Genomic DNA, 22,099 nt, shown 5'->3' with positions numbered 1-22,099 from the left:
ACAGTTTGAGAGAACCACACAGCCTAAATATGCAAGGTTTGTGTGTTAAATGTGTGAGAATGAAACAAAACACAACTCCAGGTCTGTTTGTGATGAGGAAACAACATTACAACATAGATCATAAAACTGTGTCATTTGGGCTCTTTAATGACCTGAAAAAAGATAAAAACTCATTATATTTTACACAGTGCATCCCCAAAAATACAATAAAGTCCAAATCCATGTATCCGTATTGACACGTAAAGACCTCCTTTAACTGTATTGTCCATTCTCGATCCCGCTGTGCATGATGGGAGGTGGCGATGGATTGGACATCGTCATCACGGGGAGAACATGCAGAGCTCAAGAGACACACGATTTCCATCTTTTCAGAGCAGTGAGTCACAATAATCAGAGCACAATGATGAAGCGTGTTTACAAGAAAAACAGGTGAGTCATAGTTCGATAAACAACATTAACAGACAATGGACCGAACTGATGTCACTACAACACAAGTGATGATGAGAAAAACTGCAGCGTGCTATTTTAAAGGTGATGAATTTGGACAAGTAAATGTGTTTATATGTGTGTTATTAGGCATTCTGGAAAAACTAGATGATTTTTACTCAAAGGGGTCATTCAGAAAGAGAACGGGCAGTGCACAGTATACATTAACCTTAACAGGAGAGATGCGTTGTACCAGGTTACTAGCCAGGCTGGTGCCACCTAGTGCCTCCGCTCAAATTAATTTCTCTCCAGCAACTAGGTCAGGAATCGGAATACAGTAGACGGTTCTCAAAAACCTTGGAAGTGCGAGTTCGGGCACCAGCCAATCAGTGAAGAACCATATATTCTGTATTGGCAACGTTTCCTGAGATTGAGGATTTAAGGCCAGAACAAAGAGAATGTTTGGTGAATTTTATGAAGGGGAAAGACGTTATTGTCCTTCATCCTACAGGATTTGGGAAGAGCTTAATATACCAGTTAGTCCCGTTAGAGGCGCATTACATATGTCACGACCAAATAGCAGCGATTGGTTAAATGAAAAAAGTACCCGCCTACTGTCGAGTGAACGGATCCTAACGCTGTGAGGTCAGATCATTTCTACGAAGTGAAACCGGCTGATGAATCAGGCTACCAGGTTGTAGCACCAGTGCTAATTTCCACCTTTAGTCCCTGGGCAGGTTCATCGATTGATTGTATTTAAGTCACTGGATATACATATAGTACATACATACATGCCATGTACATATATGGCCATACCAGCTTATCAAAGCCTGATCCTGTCAAATCTCAGAAGCAAAGCAAGGCCAGGCCTGGGTAGTACTGGGATGGGAGACTGCTGGGAAAATCAGGTGCCACAGTGGAGGGCCAGAGGCAAAACTGTCATTGTGGCTTTAGGCAAGACACTTCACCCTAGTATGAAAGTGGTGTGTGCATGAGTGATGGTGATGGGTTTAGATTGGCAGCCTTGCTTTCGTCAGTCTGCCTCAGGGCAGCTGTGGCTACATTAGTAACTTACAGCGAGTGTGGAGTGAATGAATAATGCTCTGTGAAGTGTCCAAAAAGTGCAATATAAAACTGATCCATTATTATTATTATTATTATTGCACACACAAACACACACACAAAGACTTACCCAGTGCCTCATGCTACAGAGCGAGGCCAGTTCTCTCAAACTGGGGGCCATGTTTGAAGCCCAGTACTTGATGCCGTTCCAGACTGATATTACAACATGATATTAGAGCATCAATCTAGTTTTTGTCAGATTCATTTGGTACACATTAGCCCTTGAACAGTGGTTATGGAATTCACCTAAAGACTTGGTCCTTATTTTAACATTTTTAAATCACACCGACAGAAGAATTTCAGGCTAAAAACATTGGCATTTGAGTTTTTCATTACTGTCGCCCTATAACATGAAAGATTTTTCTTCACATAGCGCCACATAATCACAGAGTTAATCACACTTGTATGTCATTGTGCATGTACAGATTCAGGCGAGTGCTGCCCCCTGTTGGGAACACGACAGGCCTCTCATGTTCACAGAACCCATGCTGAGAGATTGAGCCTCAACTCATACGCAGCATGTAATAATTATAGAGCACTTCACATATGGAGAGTCTGTGGCCACTTACAAATGCATGTGTACACTGACAAAGACAAGTTCTTTTATATAGCACAATTCAAACAAAAAGTAATTTAAAGTGCTTTACAAAATAAAAAAGACATTAAAATCACAATACAGACAGATCAAACAAATAATCACCATAAAATTAACATTAAAAGACAAGAGTCAGTCATATGCAACTGAACAGAAGCGTTCTGAGTCTGGATTTAAACATAGTCAAAGTCAAGGCCTGTCTCACATGTTCAGGGAGACTATTCCAGATTTTAGCTGCATAAAACTGAAATACAGACTCTCCAAACATGTCTGGAGTGGGTTACAATGACTTGAATTCAGAATGCAATCATAATGGGACAAGTATACCTGTAATTACTTATGAACTTGGTTAGGTAAAGTAAGATTAACATTGGGTGCATTTTCACATTAGCAAATAATTTAGTTTGAAAAAAAGTGATGTATTGAGAAAAATATAATGATTAAAACTATTCAAACTATGACCTAAGCGCATGGGTAACGACTGAAAGGACAAGATCGCGGATACAAGAGGTCAAAATGAGTTTCCTGTGCAAGGTGGCTGGGCGCTCCCTTAGAGATAGGGTGAGGAGCTCAGTCACATGGAAGGAGCTCGGAGTAGAGACGCTGCTCCTCCGGGCATGTCCCATCGGAAGGAGGCCCCGGAGAAGACCCAGGACATGCTGGATGGACTATGTCTCTCAGCTGCTCAGCTATGTCCCCCCGGAGGAGCTGGAGGAAGTGTTCAGGGTGAAGGAAGTCTGGGAGTCCCTGCTTAGATGGCTGCCCCCGCGGAAGGAAATGGATGGATCAAACTATTCAGATGTGTATTAAGGTCTTAACACTTTCCCCAATGAAGACGACATTTGACGCTGTATCACTAAAGACGTGATTTGACGACCATTTCATATGTAACCAGAGGCTGCGATAGGTGGGGGCCACTACAACCCATACTAGGTTAACGAATAGGATTTAAGGATATGTTTTCGCAGATTTTTTCCGAAGTTAACCGAAGTAGTGACGATTGTAGCTTCCGGAAAAAACACATGCAATGGAAAGACTGCGGCGCTATATTTTTACATTTTTTTATGCATATAGTACTTAGAACATGCATCAGATGCTGAAAGTAGTTTTTTGTTTTCGATTTTGCACCTGACCAGGTAAACTCTCATTTTCAGTGAGCTGTTATCTGTTTCCAGAGATCCCAAATATGGCTGCATTCAGACTGCAGCCTGAAGTGACCCAAATCTGATTTTTTGGCTCCTATGTGACCTGTGTCTGATCTTTTAATGACAGTCTGAACAACACAGATCCGATTTTTTCAAATGTGACCCAGGCCACTTGGATATGTGCTCCTGAAACCGATACATATCCGATCTTTTGACATGCGACTTCAGTCTGAACAGCCAAAGCGCATTCATCCGACCTACACGTTATCAACAAATGACAAACGTCACTATTCTGTGCTGAAGTCGTCGAAAATTGTTAATGAACTCTGTGTTACTCAAGCGAAGCACATCTCCACTCACAACTCTTAGCTACGTCTCCACATCCACACTTTCCTTTCAACGGACGTCGCTGCCGCTGTCCCACAAAACGCCACGGCCAAAAACTTCGTCCTTCTCCTTCTCAATCTCCTTAAAACAAATAAGTTGTTCATGTTCTGGCTCCGGTACGAGAGGGACTTTAAAATCGCCAGGTGCTCAATGTTCGCATCCATGTTTGGACAACTTCCGTAAACACAGAGCACGCTCGCTGCGACTGACGTCATTGTGTCCTCCAGTGTGCATGCGGGACACTTTTGGGCCATTTACTGTTCAAACTGGAGTCACATACAAGTCGCATTTAATTGGAAATGTGAATGACCTCACAAAAACATTGGATTTCACAAAAAAATCGGAATTGAGCGTTAAGCCCTGCAGTCTGAACGTAGCCTATGTCTGTGTTTCAATTAAGTTCATGAGTAAAAAAATCATTTATAATCACTCGTGGAAGTCTGTTTTCTTTTACGCAATTATGCTCTATGGGTAGCCCTAGTTAAATATGTATGGGTTGTTCCTAGTAGGCGTCCAAGGGGGAAAGAGTTAAAGCCACAGTATGTAACTTTTAGACATTAAAGCTCCTATAGTACAAGTGACGAGGAAGCCATAAAATAATAAAAGAACTAAAATAATAAGACTAAATAATACAACAAAATGCTACAATTATAATTTCTGTTTCTTCGCAATTTCATCAGCCGGTGACGTTATTTCTTACATAAAACATGAATCACAAAATGAGTAAGATTGTTGTAAAATGTGAATCATGGAGAATCTTCAACCTGGAAGAAAATGTCCCTTCATAAAACATGTCCTCTGAGAATTTAACCTGAGTAAAAACGTAAGCAGGCCTTGGAGACGGCAGCTTTATATACATATATATGGATAAATATTGAAGTAGTTTATTCAAATAGGGGCCACGCTCCTCTCTGTGGAAGTGTGAGTGGTGCCCGGTGAGACACAGGTGCACCGCTCTACACCTGCACACATGTTGTTTGTACATCTCCTGAATCCTGCGTGAGGGTGAATGCCAAATCAGTATAGTTTCACGGCATCGCATAGCTGCTTACAGTTCAAAACAAAACAGAATTTTCCCCCAAAAAATTGTCAAAAGAGTAAGGCTTTTTAGAGTATTTTTGCAAGTGTAATTTTGATGGTGCAAGAACTCCAGCTGCTTGTGCTCAGAAGAGTGAAAATGGTAGCTGCTGACATCAAAGTTAGTGAAGAAAATCTGAAAATTGAAATAATTGGAGCTGCACAGATGTAGGTGTGTATGTGTACCTTTAAAATCTTTGTTTTTTTTAAAGCACTATCTATTATGGGCCAATAAAATCGTGTAATAAAATGGTAATATAAAACAATTGAGATAAACTTCCAATGTTTTAGGAGGCTCACATTAAAAGTGGGCTGTCTGTTTTAAATGGCCCATATTGTGCTTTTTCTGATCTATGTTCTAATGTTTCCTCATCACAAACAGAGCTGGAGTTGTGTTTTGTTTCATTCACACACGTTTAACACAAAAACCCTGCAGATTTAGGCTGACTTCAAACATGTATGAAGAGTCAATTTTGCATAATATACAACCTTTTATTTCCACGTGCATTTATTTTCATGCTCGTACATGGCTTTAGAGCAGCATTTTTCAGATCATGCAAAATGTAACGAGTGGATCAGAGTGCTGCTTTCAGCTCTTACTTACGAGTACAGTCGTCCCTCGCTATATCGCATCTTGCTGTTTCACTGAATTCTGCATGCTTTTTTTTTTTTACAGTGTATGAACTCATACTGTGTTCCTCCCCCTGCGTCCTGATTGGCTAAGAGACTGTAGACCACTGTCAATCAATCTCCTAAGTGCCGTGTCTCCTGTACAGTACAGAATGCGTTCAGATGCCAAATTTACATAAATGTTCGATCTCTAGCAGTGTGATTCTGAAGAAGTTTTCTCCCCAACAAAACCCACAATGCTGATGAAATGTTCTGCACTGACAACGGCTCCTGCGGTGGCACCCAAAACGCAGAGGAAGAGGCTAACCATTGCACAAAAAAATTTCTGGACACGCTGAAAGAAGGTAGAAGCCCTTATAGCAAAGTCCTGCACTAGGTCGGGGACTAATGGGTAAATAGTGGCTGAAAAGGCGGGTTTTAACGTTCTGGAATTTTAGGGGCGGGTATGCGAGTGCACACCGGTCCTTTCTCCTGCGGTCACCCCCGAGCCCATACCAACAGTGAGCCCTGGTTCGGTTCTGGTTTAGTCATGTTTTAGTTCTGGTTAAGTCCTGGAATCAGTCCTAGGTTAGTCCTGGTTTAATCTTGGTTCAGTCTGTGGTGTAGGCAGCACAAAAATTTGATGTAATCTCAGGTTAACAGGCGGGTGCGGTGCTGTACTGCGCGGGTGCGGGTCTCCAAAAATGGACCCGTGCAGGACCGTGCGCTGTACGGCTCCATTACAGACTAAATTAAGCGTCGGTTCGTTACATAAAGAAGGAGAAAAATAACAAAAGGACGACAGCAGCAATAAGTTTTAAGAAGGATGCAAAAAGTGTTGTAACTGTCCTGTCTGAGAAAAGTGTATAAAGTGTGTGGTGAGGGGTTTTACAGACTTAAAACAGATATAATAATTGTAAAAAATAAAGTTGACTACTTTGTGGATTTCACCTATAGCGGGTTATTTTTAGAACGTAACCCCCACAATAAATGAGGGACCACTGTACATCTCAAGACATTTGAATATCAATAGCACACAAAGGTCTAATTTTGTCTCAAATTGCTTTAAATTCAACAATTTACTCAGCAGCAATAAAGAAGTCAGATGCCCCTGCTTTAAACTCCATACCACCAGAGCCACTGTAACCATGATCAAATCCACACCCACACTGCTGTATTCCCCAATGATACATACCCCGTACACAGAGCTTTCATGTGTAATTTCAGTTCCATCACCGAGCTAATGACTGCTAACAGCTTACATAATGTATACGATGATGACACCTAATCACAAAGGAGGAGGGAGCAGAGAACAGCGTCTGCAAATAATCAAACAAGATAATTATGTCCTCTTTCTCTTCCTCTCTCCATCACTCATCAGGACGGACGACTAACTATCAGCAAGCTCAAAATCACCGCTCTGATTTAAAGTCGTCCTGTGCTGTGGGAAGGTTAAAAATATGTTAACCTTGCACACGAAGGCGGATCCACATGATGTTTGTGAGTTCACAGACCTTCCAGAATCCATCTTAGCCGCTGCTGGCGACCGTCACAGAGCGGCATTGAGGTTTGTGCAGAAGCCAAAGGTGAAGCGCCCAAACAAACCAAAACACCACACAATGCTGACAGATGTACTTCAGTCTATTTCCGTCGAGTAGTTACGTAAGATTTGGGTACGTGGGATGGGCCTGGGTGGTGCTGCAAACCAAAAAGAGGGTCTGAATAGTGCAGGAAACAAGCACAGAAGACAAAGAGAATCACTTCCTTTTCCATTGTTACCACCACAGCTCTGTGCTATTTTTTTTTTTATCTATATATTTATTTCAGAACAAACATGATACATAATAATGTTGCATAGACATTTTTCACAAATAAAAAAATATACAGATGTGGACAAAAATGTTGGTACCCCTCTGGTAATGAAAGAAAAATCAACAATTTTCACTGAAATAACTTGAAACTAAGAAAAGCAATAATAAATAAAACATTTTCTGAAAAATAGCCAATGAAAATCAGACACTGTTTTTGAATTGTTGTTCAACAGAATGATAAAAAAAAAACAAAAAAAAACTAATGAAACTGACCTGGACAAAAATGATGGTACCCCTAGAAAAGATTGTAAATAATTGGACAATTGGGACATGCTAAACTTAGGTGTGTCCTTTAATTGGCCTCCCAGGTGTCTTCAAACTTGTCCTCAGTCAGTCTGTCTGTTTAAAGGGAGACATGTGTCATTGTGCTGTTTGGAGACATGATAGACATAACACCGAACATGGACCAGAGAAAGAGAACTATGTCAGGAGACTAGAAAGAAAATGATAGACAAGCAGGTTAAAGATAAAGACAATAAGACCATCTCCAAGCAGCTTGATGTTCCTGTGATTACAGTTGCACATGTTCTTCAGAAGTTTAAGGTCCACAGGACTGTAGCCAACCTCCCTGGATGCAGCTGCAAGAGGAAAATTGATGACAAATTAAAGAGATGGATCATACGAATGGAACCAAAGAGCCCAGAACAACCTACAAAGAAATTAAAGGTGAACTTGAAGGGCAAGTGTCAGATCGCACCATCAGTCACTGTTTGAGCCAAAGTGGACTTCATGTGAGGACACCACTGTTGAGATTAAATCATAAAAAATGAGACTGAAATTTTTCACAATGCATCTTGACAAGCTTCTGGGAGAATGTCCTTTGGACAGATGAGACACCATCAGCTCTATGTTCACATACACAAAAATGAAGCACACCAAGAAAAGACGACTGTCCCTACTGTGAAGCAAGGAGGAGGCTTGGTTTTGTTCTGGGGCTGTTTAGCTGCATCTGGTATAGTCTTGAATCTGTGCAAAATACAATGGAATCTCAAAACTATCAATGTATTTTGGAATGAAATGTGTTGACTAGTGTCAGAAACCTTGGTCTCGGTTGTAGGTCATGGGACTTAACAGGATAATGACCCAGAACACACAGCTAAAACACCCAAAAATGGCTAAGAACCAAACATTGGACTGTTCTGGCGTGTTCGTCTGTGGGCCCAGATCTCAGTCCTACTGAACATCTGTGAAATGAGCTGAAACAGTCTGTCTAGAGAAGGAACCCTTCAAACCTGAAACAACTAAAGCATTTTGCTCATGTGGAGTGGGTCAAAATACCAGTTGACCAAAGCAGACGTCTTATTGACAGTTACAGAAACTGTTTAATTGCAAAGTTTGCCTCAAAACTTGTGCAACAAAATATTAAGGTAAGGAGGGTACCATCATTTTTTGTCCAGGCCAGTTTCATGATTTTGTTTTTTCTAATGATTCTGTTAAACCACAGGTGAAAAGCAATGTTTGATTTTCATTGGACAATTTTCAGTATTTTTTTATTTATTATTGCTTTTATGAGTCTCAAAGTTGTTTCAGTGATGATTGTCGAACTGTGAACAAAATCATGCGTCATAGATTATCACAAATGATCAGAAACCACGTGTTCTTTAAAGGGTTCAAACCTTTTAGTCTAAACTGCCGCTGTGTGTCCATACCGAGGAAATAAACAGCTCTTGTTTTGAGTTCATTTAATTATTCTTAATTATTGAATAAATTGTGGACAAACGGCAAATGGAGATTTATTCAAAGAGCAACGAGTGACAAAACCTACCGTTCCAACTGGGAAAGATCAATACAAGAATAATTGTTCAGATTGAGTACAAAAAAGTCTTATAAACCCAAAAAAACCATAATGACGTTATTAACATGATTGAAATAGCTCTGACTAAACTCTTGATTAAACTCATTTAGAAAGGTCACGCATAAAGAGACCACATGGGCCCTCAATCCTCCAAACTGTAATGGGAAATCAATGGAGAGTGGGGAATAATTTTTGAGCCTAAAACAGTCACTATCAAAATCGTAATTAGTACGTAAATGTGAATGTCATTATTGTTTTTACAATCTGTTAAAACCATTTAGCTACAACTTACATAACTTACAAATCTTTGCACGTAATAATAAAAATACAATAGTTTTATACATGACATTTATAGATCAGGAAGTGTGACTAAACCTGAACTCTGGGGATGGGGACTAAAAGGGAGAGTGAAGATGGGCGGGGCCTAGAGGACTAAAGGGAAAAGTGAAGGGGGGTTGGGTCTGGAAGACTAAAGGGGAGAGTGAAGGGGGGTGGGGTCTGGAGGACTAAAGGGGAGACTGAGTTCTTGAGGACTAAAGGACAGAGTGAGGGTAAGTTTCTGGAAGACTAAAGGGGAGTGTGAGGGCAGGGGTCTGGAAGACTAAAGGTGTAGATTGAGGGTAAGGGTATGGAGGACTAAAGGGAGAATGAGGGTAAGTTTCTGGAAGACTGAAGGGGGGAGTGAGGGTACATTTCTGGAACACTAAAAGGTAGGTTTTTTGGAGAGTGAGGGTAAGTTTCCAGAAGACTAAAGGGGAGAGTGAGGGTAAGTTTCAGGAAGACTAAAGGGGAGAGTGAGGTGTTCTGGAGACTAAAGTAAAGTTCTAAAAGAAAGAGTGTGAGTAAGTTTCTGGAAGTCTAAAGGGGAGAGTAAGGGTAAGTTTCTAGAAGTCTAAAGGGGACAGTGAGGGTACGTTTCTGGAGGACTAAAGAGGAGAATGAGGGTAACTTTCTGGAAGACTAAAGGGGAGAGTAAGGGTAAGTTTCTGGAAGTCTAAAGGGTACGTTTCTGGAGGACTAAAGGGGAGAATGAGGGTAAGATTCTGGAAGACTAAAGGGGATAGTGTGAGTAAGTTTCTGGAAGTCTAAAGGGGAGAGTGTGAGTAAGTTTCTGGAAGTCTAAAGGGGATAGTGTGAGTAAGTTTCTGGAAGTCTAAAGGGCAGAGTGAGGGTAAGTTTCTGGATGACTAAAGGGCAGAGTGAGTGTAAGTTTCTGGAAGTCTAAAGGGTACGTTCCTGGAGGACTAAAGGGGAGAGTGAGGGTAAATTTCTGGTAGACTAAAAGGGAGAGTGACGGTAAGCTTCTGGAAGACTTAAAGGGAGAGCAAAGGTACATTTCTGAAAGTCTAAAGGGGAGAGTGAGAGGAGGGGTCTGGCAGACTAAAAGGCGATAATGAGAGTAAGTTTCTGGAAGGCTAAAGGGAAGAGTGAGGGTATGTTTCTGGAAGACTAAAGGGGAGAGTGAGGGTACGTTTCTGGAAGACTAAAGGGGGGAATGAGGGTAAGCTTCTGGAAGACTAAAGGGCAGAGTGACCATAAGTTTCTGGAAGACTAAAGGGCAGAGTCAAGGTAAGTTTCTGGAAGATTAAAGGGGAAAGTGAGAAGAGAGGTCTGGAGGATTTGAGACGAGAGTTGGGGAGGAAGACGAATGAGGCCTGGAGGACAAAAGGGGATAGTAAGGGAATAAAAGGATTGGTTGGGAGGTCTGGAGTACCAAGGTAAGAGTGAGAGGAGGTGGGGTGGCGTCTAGAGGACTAAAGGGGAGGGGGTGGAAGGTTGGAGTCACACACTCTTTTGTTGAATTTATCACAACACAAAGCTGCAAACTGAGCTAACTTGCACTTGAATTGTAAAAATAGGCTAGGATCATTAGAGATACTACAACGTCATGCAGTTTAGCAGAAAAATTAAGTTGATTAAACCTGTCGTTCCACTTGAATAACAGAGCAGATGGTAAATGACGCACCACTAAACAACTCTTCGAAAAAAAAACAAAAAATCACCTCAAGATCTTGCTGACTTCCTGTTGGTGGTCGTGCAAACGTTCACAAGTTGCAAACTGCGCAATACCAACCACTTAAAAGGCATCTCAATGGGCATGTGTAAATCTGTGTCTCGTTAGAATTTATGAAGAAACTAAACAGCATTTTTAGATTTTATCATAACTGCAGAGCGTCAGAGGTGGCATGAAGTTGGTACACCGTATGAAACATTTTGAAATCCACTGTTATTAACAATATGATGTTAACAGACTTAAGTGTCGCATGTACAGTATGTTATAAAATGGTAATGTCAAAGTCAAGTATGGCATGAATACTGGCATATTTGGTGTAACAAAAAGGGTGTTACCAAAAGAAGTAGGCTACTGCTGAACACAGGAGTGGGCATAATTACTCAGTGCTTAGTCAGACTTATAACAGGGTTCCCACACTTTTTCACACTGACAAAATTTCAAAACTTTTTCATTACTTTTTCATGACCTAAAGTGAATTTTCCGTGACTTAACAGCACCCTACATGTGTAGAATTGAACGTGCTTTTAGGGCTAAATATGAAATGTTAACCCTTTCCACTCACCTTATGGTTTGGTATTATAGTTTTTTTTGTTTTTTTTTCTTTTACAATAAAAAACAACAACAACAAAAAACTAAACTTTGAGGGGTATGATTTCAAACAAAACTGGCTTAATTTGAGTAATCACCATGGTCGTTATGACAGGGGTATTGTAGTTTTTTAACATTTAACATACTGTCAGTGAATTTATTGTCATTTATTTTAAACAAAAGGCGCAGACGTTCGGAAATAATCATAATAGTCTAATGAAAAATTAACGGAACGCTGTAGTTGCATGAAAGAGATACTAAAATTCTATGACTTTTTCAAAACTTCCATTGAACTTCCAAAATTCCATGACTTTTCGAGGATTTCTATGACTGTGGGAACCCTGTTATAAGCAAATAATCCTTAGAAAATGCCTAAACATTAAAGGGCCCAATTTTCTAATGTTTATAATGTTTTTCCTTGTCAAAACCATACCTGGACTTGTGTTTTGTTTCATTCACAATTCAGTTTCAATTCAGTTTCAGCACTGGAATTGCCAGTTTTTGTGCTGACATGAACGGAGCATGCATCTCTCTGATTGGTTAATCTGCCTGTCAATCATGCCCTCTGGATTCGGGGAGATGAGATACAGTTCCACACCCACTCGTCTCTTTTTATCAAAGTGTGTGGTTCTGTCTGGTCAGGTAATCCGTCCACCACGTCAGCACTAAACTATCGTCTCTCTAGAACGTCTTGGCACTTTTATTTCTAACCACACGACAGCGTTACGTGTAAAAGTTTATTCATTTGCAGTGTATAAAAGCACAGACGCAGACTTGGGGGAGGCCTCATGACTGAGAGCAGAGCAATGTACGGCTAATTAAAGCATTAAAAATAGCCTGGCGTGATAAATGAGGTGTCAGCAGGTCTCAGCGGAGGTACGTGTTTGGTTATGGAGCCATACGCATCTGTGTACAAGAACACGCGTTTGTGTGCATGTGTGTGTGTGTGTCTATATTTGAGTGTGTGTGAATGTACGTGTGAAGTTATCAAACAGAGAGGCTGCTGTATTTGTGTGTGTATGTGTGTGTTTTTGTGTCTTTGTGCATATATTATTCATGTTTATATGTTTGTGTGTACATGTATTTGTGTGTGTGTGCGTGTGTGTGCATTTGTGTTTGTATATGTTTGTGTGTGTATGTATTATTCGTGTGTATATGTTTGTTATTGTGTGTGTTTGTGTGTGTGCATGTGTTTGTGTGTGTGCCGTTGTGTGTGTGTATGTTTTATTTGTGTGTATGTGTTTGTGTGTGCAGTTGTGTGTGTGTCTGTGTGTGCAGTTGTGTGTGTGCATGTATTATGTGCATGTATTGTGTGTATATGTTTGTGTGTACATGTATTTCTGTGTGTGTGGTAGAGTGTGTGTATGTGTTTGTGTGTGCAGTTGTGTGTGTGCATGTGTTTGTGAGTCTATGCGTGCGTGTGAAGTTATCGAACAGAGAGGCTGCTACATTTGTGTGTGTGTGTGTTTGTGCATATATGTGTGTGTTTGTGTGCATGTATTATTCATGTGTATACAGTATGTTTGTGTGTACATGTATTCGTGTGTGCAGTTGTGTGTGTGTGTGTGGGCAGTTGTGAGATTGTCGAACAGAGAGGCTGCTGTAGTTATATGTGTATGGGTGCGTGTTTGTGTATTTGTGCGTATGTGTGTGCATGTATTCTTTGTGTGTATATGTGTGTGTGTGAGGTTATCAAACCGAGTATGTGCAAATGTGTGTGTTTGTGTGCATGTATTATTCGTGTGTATATGTTTGCGTGTACATTGTGTGTGCTGTAGCGTGTGTGTGTGTGTGTGCATGTATGTATCGGTGCGTGTGTGTGTATTTTGTGTGTGTGTACCCGTGTGTGCGATGTTATCAAACAGAGAGGCTGCCAACATTGATCTAAGCAGAACTTTAATCAAACTGAGAGTGTAATTTAATAGAAGTCCGTTAAGTTCATTATGTTAATTAACTGTGGGCTGAGTGCTATAGGGGCGATCTGGGTTTCATCTGCGCGGTCACAGTGCACAATCACTCAGCTCATAAAACACGTGTGAGTGAGAAGGCCTGGAGTCTGTCTGTGAATCCATGTTACGTCAAGTTATAGCTGCTTCTAACAAAAACTGGATTAGATAAAAGTAATATTAGAACAGGCCAATATTTGCACTTTTATCGTATTAGTTATTGACTTTAAAGCGTCCAGATTACGATGTTTTCTGATCTATGCTATAATGTTGTTTCCTCATCACAAATATACAGCGTCTGGAGTTGTGTTTTGTTTCATTCACACATGATTAACACACAAATCCTTTATTGTTGTAGCCTGATTCTTCAGCCAGTTTCACTTCGTAGAAACCGTTTGACCTGGCAGCATTAGATTTCGTTCAGTAGATGGGTACTTTTTATCATTTAACCAACTGCTGCTGTTTGGTCATGACATATGCAATGCACTGCTAAAGGGGCGAACTGGTATATAAAATTTTTCCCAAATCCCGAAGGAAGAAGGACAATAACGTCTTTTCCCTTGATAAAATTCACCAAACATTCTCTTTGTTCCGGCTTTAAATCCTCAATCTTGGGAATCGTTGACAACACAGAATGTTTGGCTCTTCACTGATTGGCTGGTGCCCGAACTTGCACTTCCGGGGGTTTTTGCGAACCGTCTATTGTATTTTGATTCCTGAAATAATCGCTGGAGAGAAATGAAATTGAGTGGAGGCACTAGGTGGCCTGGCTAACATTTTTAAGCTGAGTTCTCAGTTTTATGATGTAATTTTGTAATACAGGAAGTGCTCCACTCTCCATGCACCTTCACCAGAACCATTTGGACAATATCAGCCCTTTAACTGCCAGTCTCTAAACTCTCTGAACTGAAGATAAAAGGAGCTCTTAACTTGAAAACTACCACTACATGACATCACAAAGTGGAACAAGGCAAGACAAGACAAGGCAAGTTTATTTGTATAGCACAATTCGTACACAAAGTAATTCAAAGTGCTTTACAGAATAAGAAATACATTACAATCATAATAAAAACTAATCAAAACATAAATAATCATAAAGATTAAAAGTAAAAAAGAGAGACCTAAATTAGAGAGAAGAGTGCGGTATGAAAAACCTTTCAGTTATATGCACAGTTAAACAGAACCGTTTTGAGCCTGGATTTAAACAGCATCACAGAAGAGTCTGTCTCACATGTTCAGGAAGACTGTTCCAGGTTTTAGCTGCGTAAATCTGAAACGCTGACTCCCCTTGTTTAGTTCTGACTCTGGGCACCAGCAGGAGGCCGGTCCCTGAGGTCCTCAGAGTGTGAGATGGTTCATATGGCACTAACATGTCAGAGATGTAATTTGGCGCTCGGCCATGGAGAGACTTGTACAAGCAGAGCTGCTTTAAAGTCTCGGAGCCACAGAAGCCAGTGCAGAGACCTGAGCACAGGACTTATGTGCTCGTACCTCCTAGTTTGAGTCAGGACCCGAGCTGCAGCGTTCTGGATGTACAGAGGATGGAACAGAGCATTTTGAGCTTTGGAAATATAGACAGACTAATAATAAAGAATTACTCAAACATGTTTTTGATGAGGTAACGACATTCTAGCATGTCTTAAAGATGCACTGTGTAACTTTATGGTTCAGGGACTGTCACCTGTGTGAAAGAATTTCTGTGTTATTTTAAATATTATGAATCATTTAAAATCATAATCATTTGTGTGTGTGATTAAAGTTATCAACAATTGCGTTTTTGGGTTTTTCCATATGTATATCATATGTCCTAGTACAAGAACTGCTGCCTCATTAAGCTAATCTACTGAGTCGCCCATGAGAAGACAGCTAAGGGTTTTTCCCCTCATGTGGTTAGCATAAGTTTTTGGGAGAAAACTGGCCAAATTGTTTATCACCTGGAGCCTGTAATCAAGTGTGAAATGGGAGGGCAGTTTAGACTAAAAAATTGTTAGTATGTGATCATGTAAACACTGTGTGATATGATGTCATGTATTGTACCTTATCTGGGTCATGATTTTGAATAAATATGTGTTCGGAGAGTTGTGGGGCAGAGTAGGCCAGAGCGTAGCCAGGGGCAGGCAGTCCCCAACTCTCCTTGCGCAAGTATTACTTTTAACCGTCTTGTTTTGGTGTGTCTTCTTTAATGTAATTTGATGTCTTAGGGTAAATTCCCTGACAACCTGCTTGTTTCTGCCTGGAATATTCCACAGTATGACTTTAAACAGTTCTTTCTACCTTACATTTTATTCAGTTACAGGTGGTTTTATGACCCAGAAATACCTTGAAAAGCAGGACTCTGCATTCTGACTATGAATGGGGAGGCCTCTCCACAGATCTGACCTGTAACTTGGTCTGGTGTGGTCTCCATGAAGACAGAAAGCAACACTCCAGACAAAGCAATGGCATCTCTATGGACCCTCCACCCGAAAAGTTACACAATGCGCCATTAAAGCTCACAAGAGTCCATTTTACTGATTCATTTTGACCAGAGGAAAGATTCAACACAAAATGTTCCTATACTGTTTTTCATGTGCACCAATGAGTCAACAATGCGATTCAGATGGTTTCCTGCACATAGTGAATAGAAAATTAAAAGGAAGTTGTGGTCTTACGGTCAAGTTTCTTGTTTCAGAGCATCAAGTTTCATTTTGAACTTTATATCAGGACAGATATACACACAAATTGCCTTCACTGAAGATACAACTGAATTTAATTTGTTTTATTTATTCATTTGACTGGATTGAATGGTTTATTTTTGTATTTTGTGCGTTTTTTGCCATTTTTGTTATGGCATTCTTGTTGCTCTGTCTCTTGCAGATCTGGTCTTCAGTGATTGCAGGTTGGCAAATGTGTTTAATATGTTGGGAATGGAACATTTTAAAATTTAAAAAAATGTTATTTTAGTTTTTCCTCTGATGTGAAATACTCATTTATTTATTAATTTTTGAATATGTTTTTAATTTGTATTTATATATTTATGTTATATTTTGATGTATTTATACATTTTTGCTCTGACTTTTATTAATCGAGTGAAAATGTAAATCGGTTCTTTTTGTTTTGTTTGTTCTTTGTAGTTCTGTGTTCTTTGTGGGTGCTTTTTTCCTGCCTTTGTAAACTGAGAGGATTTTTTTTTTTTTTAATCATGATGATAATTTCTTTTTCTTTTTTTTTTTTTTTTTTCAGAAGGCGAGGTGCGTCTGGTCAGCTCTGGCTCGGTGGCGCGGTGTTCTGGCAGGGTGGAGGTGTTCCTGCACGGTGAATGGGGGACCGTGTGTGATGACGGCTGGAAAATGCTCAGTGCGGAGGTGGTCTGCAGACAGCTGGACTGTGGAACTGCAGTAGACTTTTTATACGGAGCCTGGTTTGGTGAAGGGACCGGTCACATCTGGCTGAAAGAAGTGAAGTGTTTAGGAGGAGAGAGCGCACTCACCCACTGTCCCCATAGATTGGATGTACAAAACTGTAAACATAATGAAGACGCTGGTGTGATCTGCAGTAAGTTCAGTCAATACTTTTGCTTGGACATTGTTTTTTTGTGCTTCCCCAGCTGTGGTTCTGCTGCTTGTTTTGGTACGTCTGTGGAATAAAAGTGGAGCAGACGAATCAATATAATGCTAATTTAAACAAACTAAAATGGAGCCAACAATGCCAAATAAATTAAATACAAAATAACTTGATGAAACAATAAGACACGCAGGTTCACTCATTGAAGATGAAGTTCCTGTTTTAATTCACATTTATTAATTTCACAAGTGCTTTTAAATGATTCACATCTTCAGCTAAGTTCCTCTTGTACTTCACTTTCTTTGTTAATATTGTTCAGTCCTTTCCAATAATTTACTAAAGTAACATGTTACACAGGTCACTTCTTTATATTTTTAGACAAAGACAAAACAACAGCTCCTCAAAAGGGCTGGTGATGTCGGACCCCACACCTGGAGACAAATATTAGTTTAGTTTTTTGGTAAAAATGCGTTAAACTCATCTGTTGATATGTAGGTGTAAAGGTTTAAAGAAAACACAACTGTGAACGGAACGAAAGATAGACCACAAACATGTTTTTGCCCTCATTAGGTTTTGATAGCCTGAAAATGTCTAAATATGTTTACTGCCATAACACAGAACATTCTAGACAAAGCAAAAACAGCTCCATAGAGACAAGCAGGTGGCACCTTCACCAGAAAAGTTGTACCTTTTATGTAGTTTCGACTGCTGCCATCCATAATCGTTGATGGTCCTTTTGGTCTTTTTCAGTGAAACCTCCAGAAATCTTTGCAGAGATCTCTTGGGGTCAGATCAGTGTCACCTGCTCCATGCCCTCAGCCTTCACAGGAGGACTTATGGTTCTTCTGGATCACAGCAATAAAACTCTACAAACTTCAAAATCAAACCCTGCCACATTCACCTTCCCTCGAGGCGCCTATGACAAAGATACAGTGTTCAAATGTTTGTATCAGGAGCACATATTAAAGGTGTACACGTCCACTCCAAGTGCCTCTGTCACTGCAGTGCCACGAGGTAAGTGCACTTTAGAGGTTTTGTGTCCTCTATGTGTTAGAATATTGTTAAAGAGAGGGTACTGTAAAGAGAGTACTGTGCAATCAACTTTCTTGGAGCTTTCCACCATGTTACTTTTGAAAAAGAGATTTTGATCTTTTTTTTCCTCTTTTTTTTTTCTCACTGTTTAAATAAAGGTTGATAAATGAATGAAATATAATATAATAATATACAATAAAAACATGCAGAGGTTTAGATGTTATCCATGTATGTTTGAATTATTTAGTGATCTGTAATGGTTACCAGTACAATCCTATCCAAAGCTCAGTCCACGTTACATATGCTACAGCAAGGCAATTATCCATAAATATACAAATACATGATAGAAAACAACAAATTATATTTGTGATAACTGAGGCTAATATAGGCTAAGCTTACTGATATGGTATATATAATTAACAGTTTTTGCTCTTTTACTGAAATCACGTAAAAAATACACTGTGTATCTGCGGGAAACAGTTCGATGTGCCATGAGAATATGAGCATTGTTTTTTTTTCAATTAAAAGAAGAACATGAATCTACAATCTATCGATGTAAAATAAAAACTGGTGCGAAGACTGAATAGTGTGTCTTAATGGGACTGGAAACATTCCTAGTGCTCCAGATGTCCAGTCCTGACTCTGTCCAAATTCACCCTGTCAAACATCTAGCCTAAAATCCGACAGCTTTTTTCACCTTGGGCCTGAGTTTGGTCACTTTCACACCTCACTGTAGGGAGACTCAGTGCCCAGTCTCTCAGTGGGATTCAAGCTCTCGGCTCTGGAGCAGACCAGACTGAAAGCTCTTCGGATCAACCTGTTGTAAAAAGCCCTTGTGAGGAGGCCTAGTTTTGGATGGTGATCATGTGTGTACCTGTTTGCAGTTCCGAAGCCGGTGGTCGTCCCCTCGGCTGCTGGAGGTGCGCTGCTGCTCCTGGTTCTTCTGATCGTAGTCGTGGTGGTCTACAGGAGAAGATCCACGAGGCAGAGTCTGTTCTCACGATACACAAACTATGGCTAACCTATTGAAACTTTGCAGCCGACGTCAACAACATTCCCTGGGGGTGTAATTCTAACTGTGGGCATGCTGTGTCTGAGGCTGTGGTAGACTTTAATCTAGGCTTTTCTTTAACAGAATCTGACCCTAAATTGTTGACATAGCTCGAATAACAATATGTGAGATGATTTTTACTGCCAAACACATAAATGCGGTGCCATCATGACATCACTACAAAGTGTCAAACCAAACAAATCTATTCTCTGCTCTTAACCTTTGTTTTTTTTTTCAGTCTGCGTTGGTTGTCGAAAAGTGCAAGTCCAAGATGATTATGAAAATGTTTATGAAATTATGAAAAAGGCAGATAAAGGTACGCACACATTTATATAAACTAATATGAAATAATTTAGGTTCAATCAATGTATTAACCATCATTCAAATCTCAAACTGGTGTCATCTTTTGTGGTTTCATTCACACATGTTTGAGTCATTTCTGGATAATATCTGTAACATGTGCTCCTAGTGGGTCAAAAATGGCCGTGTAGTTACGAGTGAACCTGGGAAGCTGTCAGATGTCACATACTGGCACAAATCTGGAACATAGAGAGTCCTTCTGGGGTTATTGCAAGCTGGTTTTAGTCGTAGCATCTGGCAACCAAAAGAGAGGAGCTCATTCTGCTTTGAGAACATCATTCTATATCATGGAAAATCAGTGGACCCAACCTTTTTTGTACCACAGACCGGTTTTATGTGTGTGATGATTTAGTCCTGGTTTTAGACCTGGTTTAGACCTGGATTTAGACCTGGTTTAGAACTGATTTTGTCCTGGTTTTAGTTCTGGTTTAGTCCTGGTTTTAGTTCGGTATTGGTTCTGGTTTTGGACCTGGTTCAGAACTAATTTTATTCCTGTTTTGTTTCTGGTTTAGAGGCACGGGAAACGTGAGGAGATGCGGTCCGTGTGACATGGTTTAGTCCTGGTTTAGTCTTGGTTTTAGTCCTGATTCCAGTTCTGTTTTAGTCCTGGTTTAGAACTGATTTTAGTTCTGGTTTAGTCCTGGTTCTAGTTCTGTTTTAGTCCTGGTTTAGAACTGATTTTAGTTCTGGTTTAGTCTTGGTTTTAGACCTGGTTTAGAGCTGATTTTGGTCCTGGTTTAAGTTCTGGTTTAGTCCTGGTTAAATCCTGTGGTTGAGTCCTGGTTTAGACCTGGTTTAGAACTGATTTTAGGCCTGGTTTAATCCTAGTTTTAGTTCTGGTTTAGAGGAGTGAAAAACACGGGAAAACGCTCCTGATGTAAATGGTTTTGTAAAAGAGAAGCAAGTATTGGAGCATGCCATGTTTACTACATATCTAAGGGCACAGCTGCTGGTTTTAATAATGTAGAAAAAATAATACATAAACTTTTTTTTTATTATTTATTTTTTATTATAGACAAACACAAGAAGATCAGACTTCACACTCAACCAAACATCACATCTATACCCACTCATACTTAATACAGATCCATAAGGAAAGAATTTGTAATAATAATAACATAAAAAAACACAAATTAAGAAACTAAACTCTTAAAAAACTCTTGGCTAATTCCCAATACACAATGAATGGAGCGGGAAGCTTATTTTGTCACGTAGTTGTATTTTTTCTGTTGTGTTGGTGGACAGATGTACAGAAGCCGAGAGGGGTCGCAACAAACGCCGCAACAAATACAAATACGACAAAAAGCACAACAAACCAAAAAAAGCCACAACAGAAATGACCGCGGGTAGTTTAATGCAGACGCCGCAACAAATACAAACGTTACAACACAAACGCAAATGCTGCAACACATTAAAAAGTCACAACACATCAAAAAGCCACAAAGGAAGTGACCGTGGGACTCTATTTTCCAACGGACCGATCAAGCGGCAAGTGAAGAAGAACTACAACGTGAAACGAATGATAAAACAATAAATTACTTTTACTTACGTTTCCAACTTTTCCGTTCCTTTACTTTTCACGTTGTAGTTCTTCTTCTTCACTTGCCGCTTGATCGGTCCGTCGGAAAATAGAGTCCCACGGTCACTTCCTTTGTGGCTTTTTGATGTGTTGCGGCATTTAGGTTTGTGTTGTGGCGCTTGTATTTGTTGCGACCCCTCTCGGCTTCCGTACAGATGGGTGTAGTACAGCTTTTCACACTTATCTTTGTTTGTTTCTCAGTCGTTAGAGCTGGACGTGCAGAAGTTCACGATGAGGCCCGCTATTCTAACAGAGTTATAGAGAACGACGATGACGATTATGAAAATGCCGGTTATGAGGAGGGACATGAAGAAGGTACAGAGATTTTTGTAATTGTGTGTGTGTATATAGACAGCCGTAGGATCCGTAGCGCCTCGTGGTGGACAGAATGATTGTCGTACAGCTTTTAACCTTTCTATTTTTCAGGCTTCGTTGGTGCTGGGAGTAGGCTGGGAGATCATGATGAGGTCCGCTGTTCTAATGCAGATTCACCAAGTGGCATCGAGTATTATGGAAACATCAGTCAGGAGCTGGAGGATGGTTTTTATGGAAATTGTTAAATATCATAATTTGTATATATAATTGTACATTGATAAGGATTGTTTCTGGATTAAAATCTAACCAGGAGTTGTGTTTTGGTGTTTCTTTCACACCTTTAAGTAATTATTCTTGGTATAAATACTGTATTTTTTAACCAACAACTGCTGCGTTGCCTTTGAGGCCTATTTTCAGATCTATGTTAATGATGTTCTCATCAAAAACAACCTGGAGTTGTGTTTTGTTTCACTCGCACATGTTTAACACACAACCTCTGTATATGTAGGCAGATTTCTTCTCGGAAAACACTCTGTTTCAATTTGTGGTGCCATGTGGTAATACAGGAACTGCTCCACTGTGTTTTTAAACTCCACATAGCTTCACTAGGGTCATTAGGATGATTTTAGCCATGAAATTGCCAA

At 40.0% G+C, this 22,099-nt stretch overlaps 1 protein-coding gene across 1 annotated transcript; it reads left to right on the top strand.

Moving 5' to 3' along the window:
• Nucleotides 1-16,284: 16,284 nt before the first annotated feature.
• Nucleotides 16,285-21,700, top strand: LOC110161204 (uncharacterized). The gene is made up of 7 exons (XM_055165250.1): nucleotides 16,285-16,453; nucleotides 16,798-17,109; nucleotides 17,869-18,132; nucleotides 19,035-19,139; nucleotides 19,440-19,517; nucleotides 21,342-21,455; nucleotides 21,567-21,700. Exons 1-7 carry the CDS (start codon nucleotides 16,402-16,404, stop codon nucleotides 21,698-21,700), a joined length of 1,059 nt encoding a protein of 352 aa, XP_055021225.1. The 5' UTR covers nucleotides 16,285-16,401.
• Nucleotides 21,701-22,099: the final 399 nt, after the last annotated feature.

This window comes from Boleophthalmus pectinirostris, unplaced genomic scaffold (assembly GCF_026225935.1).
Source record: "Boleophthalmus pectinirostris isolate CB_2022bp ecotype Guang Dong unplaced genomic scaffold, ASM2622593v1 HiC_scaffold_7, whole genome shotgun sequence".
Classification (NCBI taxonomy): Eukaryota; Metazoa; Chordata; class Actinopteri; order Gobiiformes; family Gobiidae; genus Boleophthalmus; species Boleophthalmus pectinirostris.
The sequence above is the reverse complement of the archived record's forward strand: the minus strand, read 5'-3'. Positions and strand labels throughout refer to the sequence as shown.

Bases quoted from the DNA above. Each gene is read 5' to 3' on its own strand.
- LOC110161204 (XM_055165250.1), top strand. From the start codon at position 16,402: ATGGCATTCTTGTTGCTCTGTCTCTTGCAGATCTGGTCTTCAGTGATT. The intron at 16,454-16,797 runs GTTGGCAAATGT...TTTTTTTTTCAG, and splicing joins CTGGTCTTCAGTGATTGCAG to AAGGCGAGGTGCGTCTGGTC. The intron at 18,133-19,034 runs GTAAGTGCACTT...ACCTGTTTGCAG, and splicing joins TGTCACTGCAGTGCCACGAG to TTCCGAAGCCGGTGGTCGTC.